Source organism: Pleurodeles waltl, chromosome 7, assembly GCF_031143425.1.
Source record: "Pleurodeles waltl isolate 20211129_DDA chromosome 7, aPleWal1.hap1.20221129, whole genome shotgun sequence".
In the NCBI taxonomy this organism is placed as follows: domain Eukaryota; kingdom Metazoa; phylum Chordata; class Amphibia; order Caudata; family Salamandridae; genus Pleurodeles; species Pleurodeles waltl.
Window position 1 is genome coordinate 566,115,503 of NC_090446.1, and position 21,297 is coordinate 566,136,799.

Below are 21,297 nucleotides of genomic sequence, written 5' to 3' on the forward strand. Positions count from 1 at the left end.
CCTAGTATACTCAATTTAGCGATTTGGCTCCCAAGTCATAGAATTTGGATATTTACACCTTCCATTAGAATGTATGGAAGTTCTAAAACATGCACGCAAACTAACAACTAGACAATGCTATGCTAACAAGTGGAAACGTTTTGTTTACTTCTGACAGCCCAAAAATATAGATGCACTTAAAGCATCAATACAGGATATTGTATGCTACCTGCTTCCTTTACAAAAAACAAATTTAGCTTTTTCTATTAAAATTAATCTTACTGCTATATCAGCGTACTTCTAAACTATACAACATACTTCTCTCTTCAGAGCCCCTATCATAAAAGCTTTATGGAAGGACTTAAGCGTATTATTCAACCAACAACCCCACCAGTTCCTGCATGGAATCTCAATATTGTACTCACAAGATTAATGGGGCCACCATTTGAGCCCATGCATACATGTGAAATTCAATTTCTCACTTGGAATGTTGTTTTCTTAGTAGCAATTACTTCATTAAGAAGAGTTAGTGAAATATAAGCATTCACTCTGGAGGAACCATTTGTCCAAGTGCACACACATAAAGTAGTACTTATGACTTGTTGTACATACACACAGGCAATAAATGAGGAACACACACTCAAAGACTTTACTCCAGGCCAATAGTTTTTATATAGAAAAATACATGTTCTCAATTTACTTTAGAACCTCAAGATTTGAGATAAGTACATAAAATGCAAGGTACTTCACACAGGTATGTAGAGAACTTTGATTTAAAACAGTAGTACACACAGTTAAGGTTAAAATGGCTATAAGCTATTTTAAAAGTGGACACAGTGCAAAAATCAACAGTTCCTGGAGGAGGTAAGATTTGTTAGGTTTTTCAGGTAAGTAAAGCACTTACAAGTTCAAGATCCTGAGCATAGGCAGCCCACCGTTGGGGATTCAAGGCAACCCCAAAGTCACTGCAGCAGCAACACAGGGCCGGTCAGGTGCAGAGGTCAAAGGAGGGTCCAAAACATATAGGTGCCTATGGAGAACAGGGGTGCCCTGGTTCCGGTCTGCTGGCAGGTAAGTACCAGCGTCCTCTGGGATCAGACCAGGGGGGTATTGTAGAGAACTGGCGGGGGGGTACAAACAGGCACACAAAACTCATCCTCTGTGGCACAGGGGCGGACGGGTGCTGTGTGCAAAGTAGGCGTCAGGTTTGCTATTGAAAGCAATGGAGGGGACCCGGTGGTCACTTACGCGATTCAGGCAGGGCATAGGAGGGCTTTTTGGGCCAGCCACCGACTACGCTAGGTTCAGGGCCGCCTGCTGGCCACTCGCGCACTGGTGGATGGTTCCTCTTGGTCCTGGGGGCTGCGAGTGCAGTGCTTGGTCCAGGCGTCGGGTTCCTTGTTACCAGGCAGTCGGGGTCAGGGGGAGCCTCTTGATCCTCACCGCAGGCGTCGCTGTGGAGGTTTGTAGGAAGTTGGCTCTGTATGTGCTATTTCAAAGTAAGGAATAGCATGCACAGAGTCCAAGGGTTCCCCTTAGAGGTAAAATAGTGGTAAAAAGAGATAATACTAATGCTCTATTTTGTGGTAGTGTGGTCGAGCAGTAGGCTTATCCAAGGAGTAGTGTTAAGCATTTGTTGTACATACACATAGACAATAAATGAGGTACACACACTGAGACAAATCCAGCCAATAGGTTTTGTATAGAAAAATATCTTTTCTTAGTTTATTTTAAGAACCACAGGTTCAAATTTGACATGTAATATCTTGTTTGAAAGGTATTGCAGGTAAGTACATTAGGAACTTTGAATCATTTCAATTGCATGTATACTTTTCAAGTTATTCACAAATAGCTATTTTAAAAGTGGACACTTAGTGCAATTTTCACAGTTCCTGGGGGAGGTAAGTTTTTGTTAGTTTTACCAGGTAAGTACGACACTTACAGGGTTCAGTTCTTGGTCCAAGGTAGCCCACCGTTGGGGGTTCAGAGCAACCCCAAAGTTACCACACCAGCAGCTCAGGGCCGGTCAGGTGCAGAGTTCAAAGTGGTGCCCAAAACGCATAGGCTTCAATGGAGAGAAGGGGGTGCCCCGGTTCCAGTCTGCCAGCAGGTAAGTACCCGCGTCTTCGGAGGGCAGACCAGGGGGGTTTTGTAGGGCACCGGGGGGGACACAAGCCCACACAGAAATTTCACCCTCAGCGGCGCGGGGGCGGCCGGGTGCAGTGTTAGAACAAGCGTCGGGTTCGCAATGGAAGTCAATGAGAGATCAAGGGATCTCTTCAGCGCTGCGATCAAGGGATCTCTTCAGCGCTGCAGGCAGGCAAGGGGGGGGCTTCCTCGGGGAAACCTCCACTTGGGCAAGGGAGAGGGACTCCTGGGGGTCACTTCTGCAGTGAAAGTCCGGTCCTTCAGGTCCTGGGGGCTGCGGGTGCAGGGTCTTTTCCAGGCGTCGGGACTTAGGTTTCAGAGAGTCGCGGTCAGGGGAAGCCTCGGGATTCCCTCTGCAGGCGGCGCTGTGGGGGCTCAGGGGGGACAGGTTTTGGTACTCACAGTCGTAGAGTAGTCCGGGGGTCCTCCCTGAGGTGTTGGTTCTCCACCAGCCGAGTCGGGGTCGCCGGGTGCAGTGTTGCAAGTCTCACGCTTCTTGCGGGGAGATTGCAGGGTTCTTTAAAGCTGCTCCTTTGGATAAAGTTGCAGTCTTTTTGGAGCAGGTCCGCTGTCCTCTGGAGTTTCTTGTCGTCGTCGAAGCAGGGCAGTCCTCAGAGGATTCAGAGGTCGCTGGTCCCTTTGGAAGGCGTCGCTGGAGCAGAGTTCTTTGGAAGGCAGGAGACAGGCCGGTGAGTTTCTGGAGCCAAGGCAGTTGTTGTCTTCTGGTCTTCCTCTGCAGGGGTTTTCAGCTAGGCAGTCCTTCTTGTTGTTGCAGGAATCTAATTTCTAGGTTCAGGGAGAGCCCTTAAATACTAAATTTAAGGGCGTGTTTAGGTCTGGGGGGTTAGTAGCCAATGGCTACTAGCCCTGAGGGTGGGTACACCCTCTTTGTGCCTCCTCCCAAGGGGAGGGGGGCACATCCCTAATCCTATTGGGGGAATCCTCCATCTGCAAGATGGAGGATTTCTAAAAGTCAGAGTCACCTCAGCTCAGGACACCTTAGGGGCTGTCCTGACTGGCCAGTGACTCCTCCTTGTTTTTCTCATTATCTCTCCTGGACTTGCCGCCAAAAGTGGGGGCTGGGTCCAGGAGGCGGGCATCTCCACTAGCTGGAGTACCCTGGGGCATTGTAACACGAAGCTTGAGCATTTGAAGCTCACTGCTAGGTGTTACAGTTCCTGCAGGGGGGAGGTGTGAAGCACCTCCACCCAGGGCAGGCTTTGTTTCTGTCCTCAGAGAGCACAAAGGCTCTCACCGCATGAGGTCAGACACTCGTCTCTCAGCAGCAGGCTGGCACAAACCAGTCAGTCCTGCACTGAACAATTGGGTAAAATACAGGGGGTATCTCTAAGATGCCCTCTGTGTGAATTTTTTAATAAATCCAACACTGGCATCAGTGTGGGTTTATTATTCTGAGAAGTTTGATACTAAACTTCCCAGTATTCAGTGTAGCCATTATGGAGCTGTGGAGTTCGTTTTTGACAGACTCCCAGCCCATATACTCTTATGGCTACCCTGCACTTACAATGTCTAAGGTTTTGCTTAGACACTGTAGGGGCATAGTGCTCATGCACATATGCCCTCACCTGTGGTATAGTGCACCCTGCCTTAGGGCTGTAAGGCCTACTAGAGGGGTGACTTACCTATGCCACAGGCAGTGGGAGGTTGGCATGGCACCCTGAGGGGAGTGCCATGTCGACTTAGTCATTTTCTCCCCATCAGCACACACAAGCTGGCAAGCAGTGTGTCTGTGCTGAGTGAGGGGTCCCTAGGGTGGCATAAGACATGCTGCAGCCCTTAGAGACCTTCCCTGGCATCAGGGCCCTTGGTACCAGGGGTACCAGTTACAAGGGACTTACCTAGGTGCCAGGGTTGTGCCAATTGTGGAAACAATGGTACATTTTAGGTGAAAGAACGCTGGGGCCTGATTAGCAGGGTCCCAGCACACTTCTCAGTCAAGTCAGTATCAGGCAAAAAGTGGGGGGTAACTGCAACAGGGAGCCATTTCTTTACAGGGTTCAAGGGGGTCGACTCAGGGTACTCAAGTCATCGTCGTTTCCTGGGACTCCTCTCTGTGGTTTTTTTGTTCTCTGGAGCTCGAGTCGTGGGTGTCGGGTGCAGAGTGAGAAGTCTCATGCTTCTGACGGGAAGAGAAGAGTTCTTTGAAAGTTGCAAAGTTGTTGCAGTTTTTGAACAGTGTTGCTGTTCTCTGGAGTTTCCTGGTCCTTTGGGTTCAGGGCAGTCTTCAGAGTCCTCAGAGGGTCGCTGGTACCTGTTGGATGTGTCGCTGTGCAGTTTCTTTGAATCTGGAGACAGGCGGGTAAGGCTGGGGCCAAGTCAGTCGCCATCTCCGTCGTCTCTTCGGAGCTTTCAGGTCAGCAGTCCTCCTTTTAGTTTGCAGGAATCTGATCTCCTTTGTTTATTAACACCCCTAACTACTCAATTTAGGGGGGTGTTTAGGTCTGGGGGGGCAGTAGCCAATGGCTACTGTCTTGGAGGGTGACTACACCCTCTTTGTGCCTCCTCCCGAGGGGGGAGGGGGGGGGCAAATCCCTAATCCTATTGGGGGAATCCTCCAAACGCAAGATGGCGGATTTCTAAAGGCAGGGGTCACCTCAGCTCAGGGCACCCTAGGAGCTGTCCTGACTGATAGGTGACTCCTTGTTTTTCTCATTATCTCCTCTGGGTTATTGTAACACACAGCCTGAGCCTTTGAGGCTCACTGCTAGGTGTTACAGTTCCTGCAGGGGGAGGTGTTACGCACCTCCACCCAGTGCAGGCTTTGTTTTTGTTCTCAGAGAGCTCAAAGGCTCAAAACCCAGGGGGGGACAACTTTGGTTACTCAGTCTTGAAGTCGCCGGAGGGTTCTCCCTGAGGTGTTGGTTCTCCACCAGTCGAGTCGGGGTCGCCGGGTGCAGTGTTGCAAGTCTCACGCTTCTTGCGGGGAGTTGCAGGGGTCTTTAAATCTGCTCCTTGAAACAAAGTTGCAGTTCTTTTGGAGCAGTGCCGCTGTCCTTGGGAGTTTCTTGTCTTTCTTGAAGCAGGGCAGTCCTCAGAGGATTCAGAGGTCGCTGGTCCCTTGGAAAGCGTCGCTGGAGCAGGTTTCTTTGGAAGGCAGGAGACAGGCCGGTGAGTCTGGGGCCAAAGCAGTTGGTGTCTTCTGTTCTTCCTCTGCAGGGGTTTTTCAGCTCAGCCGTCCTTCTTCAGGTAAGTTGCAGGAATCTAAATTCTTAGGTTCAGGGGAGCCCTTAAATACTAAATTTAAGGGCGTGTTTAGGTCTGGGGGGGTTAGTAGCCAATGGCTACTAGCCCCGAGGGTGGGTACACCCTCTTTGTGCCTCCTCCCAAGGGGAGGGGGTCACATTCCTATCCCTATTGGGGGAATCCTCCTTCTACAAGATGGAGGATTTCTAAAAGTCAGTCACCTCAGCTCAGGACACCTTAGGGGCTGTCCTGACTGGCCAGTGACTCCTCCTTGTTGTTTTCTTTGTTTCCTCCAGCCTTGCCGCCAAAAGTGGTGGCCGTGGCCGGAGGGGGCGGGCAACTCCACTAAGCTGGAGTGTCCTGCGGTGCTGTGACAAAGGGGTGATCCTTTGAGACTCACCGCCAGGTGTTACAGCTCCTGCCTGGGGGAGGTGTGAAGCACCTCCACCCAGAGCAGGCTTTGTTTCTGTCCCCAGAGAGCACAAAGGCTCTCACCGCATGGGGTCAGAAACTCGTCTCAGCAGCAGGCTGGCACAGACCAGTCAGTCCTGCACTGAACAATGGGGTAAAATACAGGGGGTATCTCTAAGATGCCCTCTGTGTGCATTTTTTAATAAATCCAACACTGGCATCAGTGTGGGTTTATTATTCTGAGAGGTTTGATACTAAACTTCCCAGTATTCAGTGTAGCCATTATGGAGCTGTGGAGTTCGTTTTTGACAGACTCCCAGCCCATATACTCTTATGGTTACCCTGCACTTACAATGTCTAAGGTTTTGCTTGTACACTGTAGGGGAGAGTGCTCATGCACCTGTGCCCTCACCTGTGGTATAATGCACCCTGCCTTAGGGCTGTAAGGCCTGCTAGAGGGGTGACTTACCTATGCCACAGGCAGTGTGAGGTTGGCATGGCACCCTGAGGGGAGTGCCATGTCGACTTAGTCATTTTTTCCCCACCTGCACACACAAGCTGGCAAGCAGTGTGTCTGTGCTGAGTGAGGGGTTCCCAGGGTGGCATAAGATATGCTGCAGCCCTTAGAGACCTTCCCTGGCATCAGGGCCCTTGGTACCAGGAGTACCAGTTACAAGGGACTTACCTGGGTGCCAGGGTTGTGCCAATTGTGGAGACAATGGTTCATTTTAGGTGAAAGAACAGTGGTGCTGGGGGCCTGGTTAGCAGGGTCCCAGCACACTTCTCAGTCAAGTCAGTATCAGGCAAAAAGTGGGGGGTAACTGCAACAGGGAGCCATTTCTTTACAAAAAGTATATAGAACGTAATACTTTTTCAACTATGTAACAGTTTTAGACCAGTCTTTGGAAGAAAACAAAATGATAATCCTCTTGCATAACCTTGTGGTTCATTCGCGTCAATGAGTCATTTAGAACTTCGCTCATTCACATGAGACCATTGGCAATAATTATTTGTAGTCAACCCAAACAATAAGAGCCCGTAGTCAGTCCATACAATAATAGCCAACACGTGTTTCGTCCCAAAGTGACTTTTTCAAGGCAGAGAAGTTAAAGTGGAGTCCTTTTTAAATGCAAATCAGTCGTGTGTGAGAAAGCTGTGTTATAGCTGTATGTTACGATATCAGTAATTAAGTATGGTCCAAAGACCGTTTCTTCCATAATGTCCCCAAAAATTGCTGAGTTCCAAACTTCCAAAAGTATACAGCATTAATACCTGTTTACAGGACCCCATGATAAGTCCTTCATCTGATGTGTCGAGCGAAGTATCAGCTCTCAACGTTTATTCCCTTTAACGCCATTGGCCGACACATTCACTGATAGGGTTAATGTTTTGTTTTCTTTCAAGATGAAGAGAAATTTTTTTGCCTCCTATTTGCTTTTATTTTCCTTGTGAAATTTTACGATATCCTACAGATGTTTTCTAATATTTATGAATTTACTGAAGACTATGATCATCTGGTAATACAGGTAACCATTTATTTCCCTAGGAATGGGCCCTTGGTGTCAAAGCTATGTACAGAGTTTGTTGAACAAGAAAACCTTTCAACTTGTTTTCCATCATAGACCAGATTATTTCTTGGCAATCTAGGTCTACTTTTCTTTTTAACTGAAAAGAAAAAAATCCTTCAGTCCCCAAAAAATTGTTTTCATTTAGGTGGGCTTACGCTAGACATCCATATGGTGAAAGTGTTTTTACGTGGCTGATAATTACTTACATTTGTGAATACCATAAAAGTAGGTATAGTTATATGGTTTGCCTCCTACAAATTCTTGCTCATTCTTCCAGAACAAAGTCTGCTTCATTTGCTCTCATCTTTGGTGATGCCAGTCTACGTTCTACTGCTATGGTGGGAGATAAAATATCAGGAGTACTGGGTGGCACAGGTTCTGAGACCCATGTCCTCTTTTAACCTTTGTACTACTCTCTAACATATTAGTGTGGTATTTAGTGACTTTGTTTCTTGTGTGTTTGCAGGTCGCCAAGCAAATCTCCTCCTCAAAAGAAGCATCGGGACCGTTCCTCTTCCAGCTCCTCTTCGTCTTCTGGCGATTCCCGAAGCAGGTACCCTCTATTCTAGACTTCAGGCTTTGGCAAAGAAGGGAGATAATCCAAACACAGAGAGCTCTGCCACAAAAGCCTTGAGAATCACATCCTTCGCCTCTGTCCATTCCTTGTGAGGTCCATAGTACAAACAATCCCCTCGGCTGTTTTTTGTTGCTGTTTCTGTGAGCTATTAATAAAGGATATGTTGTGCAACTACCAGTTTGTAACTGTAATTTTAAATATATTCACTACTGGGGACTTTTCTCTTGTTGATTTGATTTAATCCTCTTGCACCATGTTTCTCTTCATCCTCAGTTATGTTGTCATTGAATCGTCTTGCTCTGCTTGCAACCTTCATTACAGGCCGCCTTAGTCTTGATTTTAGGTGCTGGATATGTACTATTTCACCAAGGTTAGGGGTTCAAGCCAGGTACTCATTTTAAATGAAATGTTGAACTGTATGACCTGTCCAGCTGTGAGGGCAAACTAATTTTACCTTAGATATGTTGATATGGGAGAATGGAGCAACAATGAGGCAGGTGGTTGAGCTGTTTGTCTGACTGCCTCCCTTCTGTCTTGAGGTTTGAAGGTGGTTCACTGTGAGTGCTGAGCAGTGCCCTGGGTCTTGCCTTACTAAAAATGGGGGTTTGAAAACACTGTGATGAGTTGCTGAACTATTTTAACAAGGCTTCAACCGATGATGTGAAAGAAGCTGTGGCACAATAGAGGACCTGCACATGCAGTGCTGGGAATTTCTGGTCCTTGCCCTGTAAAGGTGTGACAGTAATTGAATTGGAAGTGAGCTACTGACCTGTGCATGACAGATGGGAAACTACATAGGGTAAGGAGAACAGTGTTCAGGTGTAGTAAGTGGTTGCCAATCCCTCCATCACAGAAGCAGAGTTAAGAGGTGCAAATATTCTTTCCCCTTCCCTTGGAAGTCTGGATGTAACACAGACAACACTGGAGGGTTTGAACTGTTGTGATCACAGCCTACAGGGGCGGTATGATGCAAAGTAACACAATTGGGGCAATATGGCTACCCCCTCCACATATTAACATTTGGAAAAGATCTGGAATTATGAACGGAAGTAGGAGTGCTGAGCCTGTGCTTGGGTCATCAACTACTAGAAGGCTATCATAAATACAAGGGTGCAAGTAGAGCTATGCCTTGTATGTCCCTGCCCTACAAGTAAAATGGGGGACCATGATGTAATGAAGTTAGTTTTATAGTTCCCCTCCCACATCATCCATAAATATTTAATTTTCATAGTCAGAAAGCATTTAATAGTGTATGATTTGCCTGTCCTATTTGAGAAGTAGTTGATTGGTGACAGTGGGATTGGTTCTGTTTTAGACCCCTCTAACTCTTGAGGGTTTCTCCATCAGTACAAACATGGTTTTGGAGCCACGTAGACAATGCCCGCCCAACAACAGGTATTAGACGCTATGAATGGAGATTTTTATTTTCAATCCACTGACCTGGTCTCCGGTTTGCCAGATCCAGAAGTGTGACCAACACAGCAATACCCCAGGGAGGGCGCAATGTTTCCCCTCCACCACCACTCCCGCCTCCACCACCGCCACCACCTCCTCCTCTGCAGCAGCGGAAGAGGACAGAAACTGAGAGCACCAGAGATGAGAGGCAGCGGTCTGCATCCCCACCGTCTAAGAACACAGTGGGCAGGAGTCCTTCAAGAGAGAGCAAGGACAAGAGAGATGTAAGTATCACATTCTGGTAGGATGGTTTAGCCTCTGACCTGACATTTTCTAAGTTAGAACTTGGAACGTCATTGTCAGGAAGTACTAAGTTTGCTCTGTTATCCTCGCAGCGACTGTATTGTGTGGGCTGGCTGCCTTCAGTAATAATGTTAAAGAATGTAATGCGGTGACAGCCCAGTGTATGCTTGATAGGCCCTTTGTTTTGTCAGTATCTATATATGTAAGTGAAATTCCGAGACCTAATAAAGTAGTAGCTTTTGTTTTTGACCAGGATTGTGAATCCAGTTGCAGGATGACTAGAGTACACAACATTTTTTATTACAAAAGTAGGTCTGTAGTATCACTAGGTTCCTCCTCAATAGGGATTGGCAGAAAGTCTACTAGATGCCAGTGAATTAAAAAACACACTAAAACATCTTATCCCACAGCAAGCAAGAGGACTTTGATTATTTTGTGTTTTGGGTTTACATATGGGCCATGAGAGCTTGGCTAGCTCTCAAAATCATCCCGCTTGGAATGGTGAGGGTGCACTATTTGGACTTTGGGATGCTGCCATTTAGAAAAATCCACAAGATCTAGACACATCTGAAAACTAAACATCTAGGTGAGTCTAGGGTGGTGTGCTTCACATGCACCCGCACCATTTTCTTACCCACAATGCCATGCAAACCTCCAACTTTGCTAGAAATCAATTTTTTTTCTCCCCATTTTTGTGATGGAACTTTCCGGAATCTGCAGGAATCTACAAAATTCCAACCACCCAGCATTTTCTCACCTATACCGATAAATATTCTTCCTCAATTGTCAGCCTAAAAATCTTGTTTTCCCAAACTGCCCTTTTGGACCCGCTTTGGTTCCCCCTCAACTTTGACATGTTTTTGGCTCTTCCCTGTCACAGGCACTTCGCCCACCTACACAGGTGAGGTATCAATTTTACTGGGATACTGAGAGGAACGTTGACTGGTAGGAAATTTGTCCTGGTGCGGTGATCCCACACAGAAATGTGGGAAAAATGAGTTTAAAAAAAAAAAAATATATTATAAGCTAAATCTGAGGTTTACTGAGGAATCTTGGTAATCAAACACTGGGGGATCCACGCAACTCACACCTCCCTGGACACACTCTGGTGTCTAGTTTTCAGAAATGTCTGGGTTTGGTAGGTTTCCCTGTATGGCTGCTGAGCCCAGGAAAAAAAAAATACACACACACACGTTTTAATGTGCCGGTACCATTTTTATCTGGAGACTTGGGGGAACACAGACTAGCAAAACAACTGTTATTGCCCCTTGTCTTTCTCTACAAGTATAAGACAGTGTGTAAAAAAAAAAAAAAAAGACATCTATTTGAGAAATGCCCTGTAATTCACATGCAAGAATGGGCGAACCGGAATCCAGAGATGTGCAAATAACCACTTCTTCTCAACACCTTATCTTGTGCCCATTTTGGAAGTACAAAGGTTTTCTTGATGCCTATTTTTCATTCTTCATATTTCAGCAAATGAATTGCTGTATACCTGGTATATAATGAAAACCCATTGTAAGGTGCAGCTCATTTATTGGCTCTGGGTACCTAGGGTTCTTGATTAACCTAAAAACCCTATATATCCCTGCAGCCAAAAGAGTCCAGCAGAAGTAACAGTATATTGCTTTAAAAAAATCTGACATCGCAGGAAAGTTAGAGTACAACATTGAGAAAAATGGCTGTTTTTTCACCTTCATTTCTATTTTTTTTATTTTTATTTCAGCTGTTAATTTTCTGTAGGAAGACCGTGTAGGATCTACACAAATGACCCCTTGCTGAATTCAGAATTTTGTCTACTTTTCATAAATGTTTAGCTCTCTGGGATCCAGCTTTGATTTCACACCTATTTCTGTCACTAACTGGAAGAAGGCTGAAAGCACAAAAACTAGTAAAAATGGGCAATGTCCCAGTAAAATGCCAAAATTGTGTTGAAAAAATTGGGTTTTCTGATTCAAGTCTGCCTGTTCCTGAAAGCTGGGAAGATGGTTATGTTAGCACTACAAACCCTTTGATGGCATTTTCAGGGGGAAAAAACCACAAGCCACCTTCTGCAGCCTTTTTTTCCCCCCTTTCGTTTATTAAAAAAAAAAAAATGAATTTTGCGCTGTATTTTGGCTCATTTCTTGGTCTCCTTCAAGGGAACCCACAAAGTCTTGGGTACCTCTACACTCCATAAGATGTTGGAAAAAAAGGACGCAGATTTGGCGTGGGTAGCTTATGTGGACAAAAGGTTATGAGGGCTGTAGGAAGTTGGCTCTGTATGTGCTATTTCAAAGTAAGGAATAGCATGCACAGAGTCCAAGGGTTCCCCTTAGAGGTAAAATAGTGGTAAAAAGAGATAATACTAATGCTCTATTTTGTGGTAGTGTGGTCGAGCAGTAGGCTTATCCAAGGAGTAGTGTTAAGCATTTGTTGTACATACACATAGACAATAAATGAGGTACACACACTGAGACAAATCCAGCCAATAGGTTTTGTATAGAAAAATATCTTTTCTTAGTTTATTTTAAGAACCACAGGTTCAAATTTAACATGTAATATCTTGTTTGAAAGGTATTGCAGGTAAGTACATTAGGAACTTTGAATCATTTCAATTGCATGTATACTTTTCAAGTTATTCACAAATAGCTATTTTAAAAGTGGACACAGTGCAATTTTCACAGTTCCTGGGGGAGGTAAGTTTTTGTTAGTTTTACCAGGTAAGTACGACACTTACAGGGTTCAGTTCTTGGTCCAAGGTAGCCCACCGTTGGGGGTTCAGAGCAACCCCAAAGTTACCACACCAGCAGCTCAGGGCCGGTCAGGTGCAGAGTTCAAAGTGGTGCCCAAAACGCATAGGCTTCAATGGAGAGAAGGGGGTGCCCCGGTTCCAGTCTGCCAGCAGGTAAGTACCCGCGTCTTCGGGGGGCAGACCAGGGGGGTTTTGTAGGGCACCGGGGGGGACACAAGCCCACACAGAAATTTCACCCTCAGCGGCGCGGGGGCGGCTGGGTGCAGTGTTAGAACAAGCGTCGGGTTCGCAATGGAAGTCAATGAGAGATCAAGGGATCTCTTCAGCGCTGCAGGCAGGCAAGGGGGGGCTTCCTCGGGGAAACCTCCACTTGGGCAAGGGAGAGGGACTCCTGGGGGTCACTTCTGCAGTGAAAGTCCGGTCCTTCAGGTCCTGGGGGCTGCGGGTGCAGGGTCTTTTCCAGGCGTCGGGACTTAGGTTTCAGAGAGTCGCGGTCAGGGGAAGCCTCGGGATTCCCTCTACAGGCGGCGCTGTGGGGGCTCAGGGGGGACAGGTTTTGGTACTCAGTCGTAGAGTAGTCCGGGGGTCCTCCCTGAGGTGTTGGTTCTCCTCCAGCCGAGTCGGGGTCGCCGGGTGCAGTGTTGCAAGTCTCACGCTTCTTGCGGGGAGATTGCAGGGTTCTTTAAAGCTGCTCCTTTGGATAAAGTTGCAGTCTTTTTGGAGCAGGTCCGCTGTCCTCAGGAGTTTCTTGTCGTCGTCGAAGCAGGGCAGTCCTCAGAGGATTCAGAGGTCGCTGGTCCCTTTGGAAGGCGTCGCTGGAGCAGAGTTCTTTGGAAGGCAGGAGACAGGCCGGTGAGTTTCTGGAGCCAAGGCAGTTGTTGTCTTCTGGTCTTCCTCTGCAGGGGTTTTCAGCTAGGCAGTCCTTCTTCTTGTTGTTTCAGGAATCTAAATCTTTAGGTTCAGGGAAGCCCTTAAATACTAAATTTAAGGGCGTGTTTAGGTCTGGGGGGTTAGTAGCCAATGGCTACTAGCCCTGAGGTTGGGTACACCCTCTTTGTGCCTCCTCCCAAGGGGAGGGGGTCACATTCCTATCCCTATTGGGGGAATCCTCCATCTGCAAGATGGAGGATTTCTAAAAGTTAGTCACCTCAGCTCAGGACACCTTAGGGGCTGCCTGACTGGCCAGTGACTCCTCCTTGTTTTTCTCATTATTTTCTCCGGCCTTGCCGCCAAAAGTGGGGGCCGGGGCCGGAGGGGGCGGGCAACTCCACTAGCTGGAGTGTCCTGCGGTGCTGTGACAAAGGGGTGAGCCTTTGAGGCTCACCGCCAGGTGTTACAGCTCCTGCCTGGGGGAGGTGTTAGCATCTCCACCCAGTGCAGGCTTTGTTACTGGCCTCAGAGTGACAAAGGCACTCTCCCCATGGGGCCAGCAACATGTCTCTAGTGTGGCAGGCTGCTGGAACCAGTCAGCCTACACAGATAGTCGGTTAAGTTTCAGGGGGCACCTCTAAGGTTCCCTCTGTGGTGTATTTTACAATAAAATGTACACTGGCATCAGTGTGCATTTATTGTGCTGAGAAGTTTGATACCAAACTTCCCAGTTTTCAGTGTAGCCATTATGGTGCTGTGGAGTTCGTGTAAAACAGACTCCCAGACCATATACTCTTATGGCTACCCTGCACTTACAATGTCTAAGGTTTTGCTTAGACACTGTAGGGGCACAGTGCTCATGCACTGGTACCCTCACCTATGGTATAGTGCACCCTGCCTTAGGGCTGTAAGGCCTGCTAGAGGGGTGTCTTACCTATACTGCATAGGCAGTGAGAGGCTGGCATGGCACGCTGAGGGGAGTGCCATGTCGACTTACTCATTTTGTTCTCACTAGCACACACAAGCTGGTAAGCAGTGTGTCTGTGCTGAGTGAGGGGTCTCTAGGGTGGCATAATACATGCTGCAGCCCTTAGGGACCTTCCTTGGCATCAGGGCCCTTGGTACCAGAGGTACCAGTTACAAGGGACTTATCTGGATGCCAGGGTGTGCCAATTGTGGAATCAAAAGTACAGGTTAGGGAAAGAACACTGGTGCTGGGGCCTGGTTAGCAGGCCTCAGCACACTTTCAATTCAAAACATAGCATCAGCAAAGGCAAAAAGTCAGGGGGTAACCATGCCAAGGAGGCATTTCCTTACACTGTCATTATCGTCAATGTAGTTGTCTGTGTGGATGTCCATGCCAACGTCGTTGCTGGTGTTGAAGTCGACTATGTTGCAGTCTATGATTCAGGTTGATTTGCTAGTTGTCACCATGGCAGATTTTTCTGTCTGCATGAGGGTGTCTTCCATTGTAAAGCCAGACTAGGCAAGTGGTAGTCTCCGATCTGTTTTTTTTTTTTCCTGAGGAGACTGTCTTTTTCTGTTTGTGAGAGTGATCTCCTGCTGTTCTATTCTCTCCTGAAGACTCATGGGTGTTTATTGCCTTTTTGCCAATTCTGATGATGAAGTTTCCTTGAACGATGAAGTGGAAATCCCTTTGCAAACAGTCAACACCCAGTGAATAAGATTACTTAATTCCAGCACCATCTCCAGTGGCATCACCAGATGATATTGAAGGATTTTATAATTTGATGGATAGAGTAGTGAAGAGCATTCAACTACCACTATCAAACAGAATTTGTTTTATATGGCTTTAAGGAGCCTGCTAAAAAAGAAATCATGCAAGGCCATCCCAATCGTAGGTTTTATTTGAGCAGGAAGATGTTAAAATAATGAAGAACGCAGCTCCAGTCTCTGCGGTTTTAACTACACTAATTTTTAAAAATAAGCACCAGAAAATTCAGTGGCATGCTTGATTTGTCATCCAAAGCCAGATTCTTTAGTAATTGCAAGCAGCTCAACCTCAAAGAATCCATCCATCCATGCCTGTCAACACCACCTAAATGAGAAGCCCAACGCTTGGATAACGTTTTTTCACTGTCGACAACTGCTTTTCGTGCTGCCAATTCATTAGCTATTCTTGGCCGATATGACAGGCTAATGTAGTCATATATTGCCACATATGTAGATCTCTTGCCGAAAGATGTTAGAAAATAAGCAGAAAAGATCCTACAGGACGGGAAAAGAACTTCCTTAGAAATGATTGACTCTGAGCTGAATATTTAATCGACAGGTTTTCACCAGCTGGCAGGAGCTGCTTTTCTTGAAAATCAAGGATGTTTTGAAAGCCACAACGTTAAGATAAGAAATTCAGAGTAAAATCTTGGACATGCCATATGATGGTGAAGCTTTGTTTGGGGAGCACGTGGATGATGTCTTACAGGTGATTAAAGCAGACACAGAAACCACAATCTTCTGGCACCATGCAAATGTCAAAAATACCTTTACGAAGAGCAAGAGGTTTATTTTCATACAGGGGAGGATATCAACCATATAGATATCTGCAATATCATCCCTTTCAACTGCAGTATCGACTGTTGCATCCTCAACAACAATTGAGACAACCGCCAACAGCTGCTTATAACAAACAAGTTCCATGAAGGATGCAAACTTCTCAAGCAGGGGGACACTGGTTGAAGACCGTGACAAATGGTGCCGGTTACACACGCTACCCCTCCAACCACAAAATAAGTCTCAGAAGGGGGTTCCCCTGCCTTGCCTATACCTGCTGCATAAAATAGGAACAATGCTCAGCAAATGAGCAATAGCAAGAGTGCCCACATGTAGAAAGGAACGAGGTTCTATTCCTAATTCTTCTTAGTAAAAAAAAAAAAACAGGAAAATGGTGACACATTTTTGATCTGCGGAAGCTAAACAAATACCTAAGAAAACAATCCTTTTACATGGTCACCCTTCAAGACCTAACTTTTCTCAATCACGGTGATGACATGTCAACTTTGGATCTACAGGATGCCTACTTACACATCCCATAATGTCACAAGTTCCTAAGATTCAGGGTGGCCAGTGCTCATTCCCTATTCAAGGTTCTCCCTTTTTGATCTTAAATTAGGTCCTATTGTTGCAAAATGCTTAGCTCCAGTAGCAGCTCATTCAAGACCGATCAGTGTTCAGGTATTCCCATAGCTCGACGATTATATGATAAAGGTGCAAACTTAATATCAAGCAATGAAAGCAGCAAGACCCTGTTTACACTGTTCAACAACCCCAGTCTTAGCATCAATCAGAAGAAATCGTTGCAGTCCTTCAATGAAAATGCTCCTGGGAGCAGTTCTGGATACAATTCAAGACAAACCATTCTTGTCAGTAGAGAGGTGAATAAGACTCAAACTGTTGCTGTGGAAATTACTGAAAGTCCGTTTTGGTTGGCCTATTCAAATCACTTTAGGGGATGCTGTGCTTTTCCATTTCTCTGCCTTCATTGAAGACTGAGCAAGTTCCAGGGACAAGCAAAATTCTAGCAGATACGCTGCGCAGAACCAGCAACAGCTGTCATGAATGGGAGCTCAACCAGGAAATTCTCGACAATTTTTAGTTGTTGGAGCAGACAAAATTTAGTTCTATTTGCCACGCAGTAAAATAAAAAAAATGCTGATTTTACTCAATTTGCAGGGATTGTGTAGGAATGTGTTTTGATCAGATGAACAAGGATCTTTGCTTCCACTTTTCCCCCGATCACATAGGTTCTGCGATTTCTCAGCAATCGAAAAGAGAACTGTGATGAATAATATGGATTACCCCGAGATGAGCCAGACATCATTAGTTCTCTAAACTACTACTCCTGTCGGAGAAGTCTGGCTTTCAGCTGAAGTGTCTATCCACATTACTGAAAATAAATCACAACCAGGTGCTTGATCCTGAACAGATAGATGTTCTTGCACTTGTCAGTTTGGGTCCTGAATACAGGGAGTTTGCAAGTTGAACAAGTTTGTAGATAAATTCTTGTGAAAGCTAGAGGTGATACCAATAGGACAAATAAGCTGAAATGGAAACATTTCTGTTTATGGTGCCAAAACAAAAATCGCCCTATATCAGCACCATCGGAACAGATTCTAACTTATACGTGGTGTACTACTGTTGGACCAAACCTGATTTTGTTTAAAGTAACATGTTTGCAGCCTAGGCAAAGGCTAAAATAGGCTGTTTCATTTAATTGTAATTTTAAAACAGAAGCCAATTACATAAAAATGAGTTACTGATTGTATATGTGACCGTATTAGAAGGTAGGCTTCAATTCAAAGTATAGGAGAGAAAAACTCATTGTGCCTTTGCGTATCTCACTATAATAAAAGGAACAGGCGAACCCGTAAAGCCAAATTAGACCTGGGTAAATTGTAATAATAGAAGGTAGGAGTAGAAAAGAGAGAAATGTACTATAAATACCTTAATTATAATTAAAAGGAAGAGAAACAGCATGACACCAAAACTGTAAAAACCTATACCTATATGTTCGGTGGCATGTGTAGCTGCAGATACACATGCTGTGCATTATCCTGCCATCTAGTGTTGGGCTCGGGGTGTTACAAGTTGTTTTTCTTCTAAGAAGTCTTTTCAAGTCACGGGACCGAGCGACTCCTCCCTTTCGGCTACATTGCGCATGGGCTTCAACTCCATCGTAGATTGTTTTCTTTCCCCCATCGGGTTCAGAAGTGTTCCTCTTTGCTCTATTTCGAATCGGGAAAGTTAGCTAAAGTATCAAATTGGACAGTATTGTTATTGTTCGGTACCGGGTTAGTGTTAGTGTATCGGCACCGACATCAAGACCGCTCCGGCGGCCCTTCGGGGCCTCTACTCTTCACCGAGGCCTGGTCGTCCCAAACACACCCGTCGTCCCAGACTAATGGACCGGACCCCCTTTCGTTTTCTGTCCTAAGTGTCACGCAAAGTATCCTTATACAGACCAGCACTTGAGGGATCGACGTGCAAGAAGACTGCAAATGGCGCTGAAACCGAAGGAACAGCTCGACGTCGAGGAGGAGGAAAGAATCTCCATCCAGGAGACGGACTGATGAATCCAAAAGTGAACGACGCTCAACGGTGCAACGAACTGTGAGTAAACCTGCCCCGTCCAAAACTCAGGGTCACTCCAAAACATTTAAGGCCATGGGGACGCCACCAGGCCATGGCTCAACCCACTGAAAGGAAGGTGACCAAACATCGGCACTGAAAAAGGCCAAAGAATTGCCGAAGACTTCTGACTCCGGTCGAGAATCCAGCACTGAACGATCTCAACACCTAGAGTTTGATTCGCCCAAAACAAGGAAAATATCTTCGGAACCGAAAAAGACTGTAACCGAAACCTCGGAGCCGAAAAGAAACTCTTATACAGAAGAGCAAGGACTTTCCAGCCAATTCAAGGAAAGACATCGATTTGAGCAGGAGTTAGATATGGAAGAACCTGACCATACACAAAGGAGGTTACATATCCAGAAAGACACTGGAAAAATACAAACTTTACCTCCACTCAAATCAAAAAGGAAACTTGCATTTCAGGAGACAGAAATGCAACCTAAAGCAAAAGTGGTTAGAGACAAATCTCCACCACCAATGTTCTCAGCACAACCGTCCCCACCACACTCACCACAGCTGTCACCAGTGGGAACACCTAAAATGCGGTCACCCACACATACTGGGATGACGCAGGATGATGCTGAGGCATGGGACTTATATGATGCACCAGTATCGGATAACAGTCCGGATTGTTATCCAACAAAGCCGTAACCTCTAGAAGACAGTACTGCATATACGCAGGTACTATCCAGGGCAGCTACGTTCCACAACGTAGCAGTGCACACAGAGCCAGTGGAGGATGATTTCCTGTTTAACACTCTGGCATCCACCCACGCCTCCTATCAGTGTCTGCCAATGCTCTGGGCATGCTCAAGCACGCAAAACCGGTCTTCCAGGAGCCTGTAAAGGGAAGGGCTATCACGCCTAGAGTTGAGAAAGTACAAACCTCCCCAACAAGTTAGTGTTCATAACACAACAACTTACACCGGACTCAGTGGTTGTAGGGGCGGCAAGAAAAAGAGCAAACCCTCAATCGTCAGGAGACGCTCCACCGCCTGACAAAGCAGAAAATTCGACGCAGCGGGCAAGCGCGTGGCAGCACGAGCAGCCAATCAGTGGCGGATTGCAAATTTGCAAGCCCTACTTGCACGCTATGACAGGGCTCACTGGGACGAGATGCAACACACCATACAGCACTTGCCCAAGGAACACCAAAAACGTGCCCAGCAAGTAGTGGAAGGAGGACAGGCCATATCTAACAACCAGATAAGGTCCGCACTAGACTCTGCAGACACAGCAGCACGAACTGTCAACACGGCTGTAACCATTCGCAGGCATGCATGGCTGAGAAGTTCTGGATTCAAGCCAGAGATTCAACAAGCGGTGTTAAATATGCTGTTTAATCAACAACAGTTGTTTGGGCCGGAAGTCAACACAGCCATTGGGAAATTAAAAAAAGACACGGACACGGCTAAAGCTATGGGCGTGCTCTATTCCCCACAAGTCAGTCACCTTAAGAAAACCACAATTTAGAGGAGGTTTTCGGCAACAAACATCTGAGCCTTCCACCTCTCAAACCAGACCCACTTATCAGGCACAATACCAAAGGGGAGAGTTTCGTGGTTCCTATAGAGGACAATTCCCAAGAGGAAGGGGAAAGTTCCAAACAACCAAACCAGACCAAACAGTGACTTCAGTGTCACAACACCCCAACACTTGTCACCAGTGGGGCGGAGGCTAACCACATACTACCAAAACTGGACACATATCACAGACGCATGGGTCCTATCAATTATCCAACATGGTTATTGCATAGAATTCACAAATTTCCCACCAGATGTGCCACCCAAAACGCACTATCTGTCCCAGCAACACTTACACCTATTACAAATTGAGGTCTAAGCACTACTACAAAAACAAGCAATAGAGCTCGTACCCAATCATCAGAATGAACAGGCGTCTACTCACTATATTTCCGGATTCCAAAAAAGGACAAAACTTTAAGACCTATCTTAGATCTCAGAACACTGAATCCCTTCATCAAATCAGACCACTTCCACATGGTAACACTTCAAGACGTAGTTCCCTTATTAAAAAAGGAGGATTACATGACAACATTGGATCTCAAGGATGCGTATTTCCACATACCCATCCATCCTTCTCACAAAAAATACTTAAGGTTTGTAATGCACAGCATACACTATCAATTCAAAGTCCTACCGTTCGGAATAACAGCCCCAAGGGTATTCACAAAATGACTAGCAGTAGTAGCCGCTCACATAAGGAGACAGCACAGGCACGTATTCCCATATTTAGACAACTGACTAATAAAAACCAACACGCAACAACAGTGTCGTCACACGCAATACGTCATAGAAACTCTACACAAACTGGGGTTCTCTATAAATTACCAGAAATCACATCTGCAACCATCCCAAATACAATAATACTTGGGAGCAACACTCAACACACAAAGGGCAATTGCCACTTCCTAAATGTAACATCAAGCATAATATCAAACCAACACTACACAGTAAGGTTTGTAATGAAACTTCTAGGCATGATGTCCTCATGGATAGCCATTGTCCCAAATGCAAGATTACACATACGGCCCTTACGACAGTGCCTAGCAAAACAATGGACACAAGCACAGGGTCAACTCCAAGATCTAGTGTTAATAGACCGCCAAACACACTCCTCGCTTCAATGGTGGAACCCATTAAATTTAAACAAAGGGCGGCCATTCCAAGACCCAGTGCCTCAAACTGTTATCACAACAGATGCTTCCATGATGAGGTGGGGAGCACACCTCAACAATCACAGCCTACAGTGTCAGTGGGACAATCAACAAAAACAACTTCACATAAATCATTTGGAACTGCTAGCAGTTTTTCTAGCATTAAAAACATTTCAACCACTAGTAGCCCACAAACACATTCTTGTCAAAACGGACAACATGACAACAATTATTATCTCAACAAACAAGGGGGACACACGTCACAACTGTGTCTCTTAGCAAA

At 45.9% G+C, this 21,297-nt stretch overlaps 1 protein-coding gene across 5 annotated transcripts in view; it reads left to right on the top strand.

Annotated features, from left to right (window-relative positions):
- LOC138304355 (serine/arginine repetitive matrix protein 2-like) overlaps positions 1 to 21,297 on the top strand; it is a 735,752-nt gene that overhangs the window by 470,587 nt on the left and 243,868 nt on the right. For all 5 annotated transcript variants that reach the window (XM_069244334.1, XM_069244333.1, XM_069244336.1 and 2 more), the window contains exons 9-10: positions 7,777 to 7,863; positions 9,347 to 9,566. In XM_069244334.1, coding sequence (XP_069100435.1) covers positions 7,777 to 7,863; positions 9,347 to 9,566 — 307 coding nt within the window. The remainder of the gene's footprint in view (positions 1 to 7,776; positions 7,864 to 9,346; positions 9,567 to 21,297) is intronic.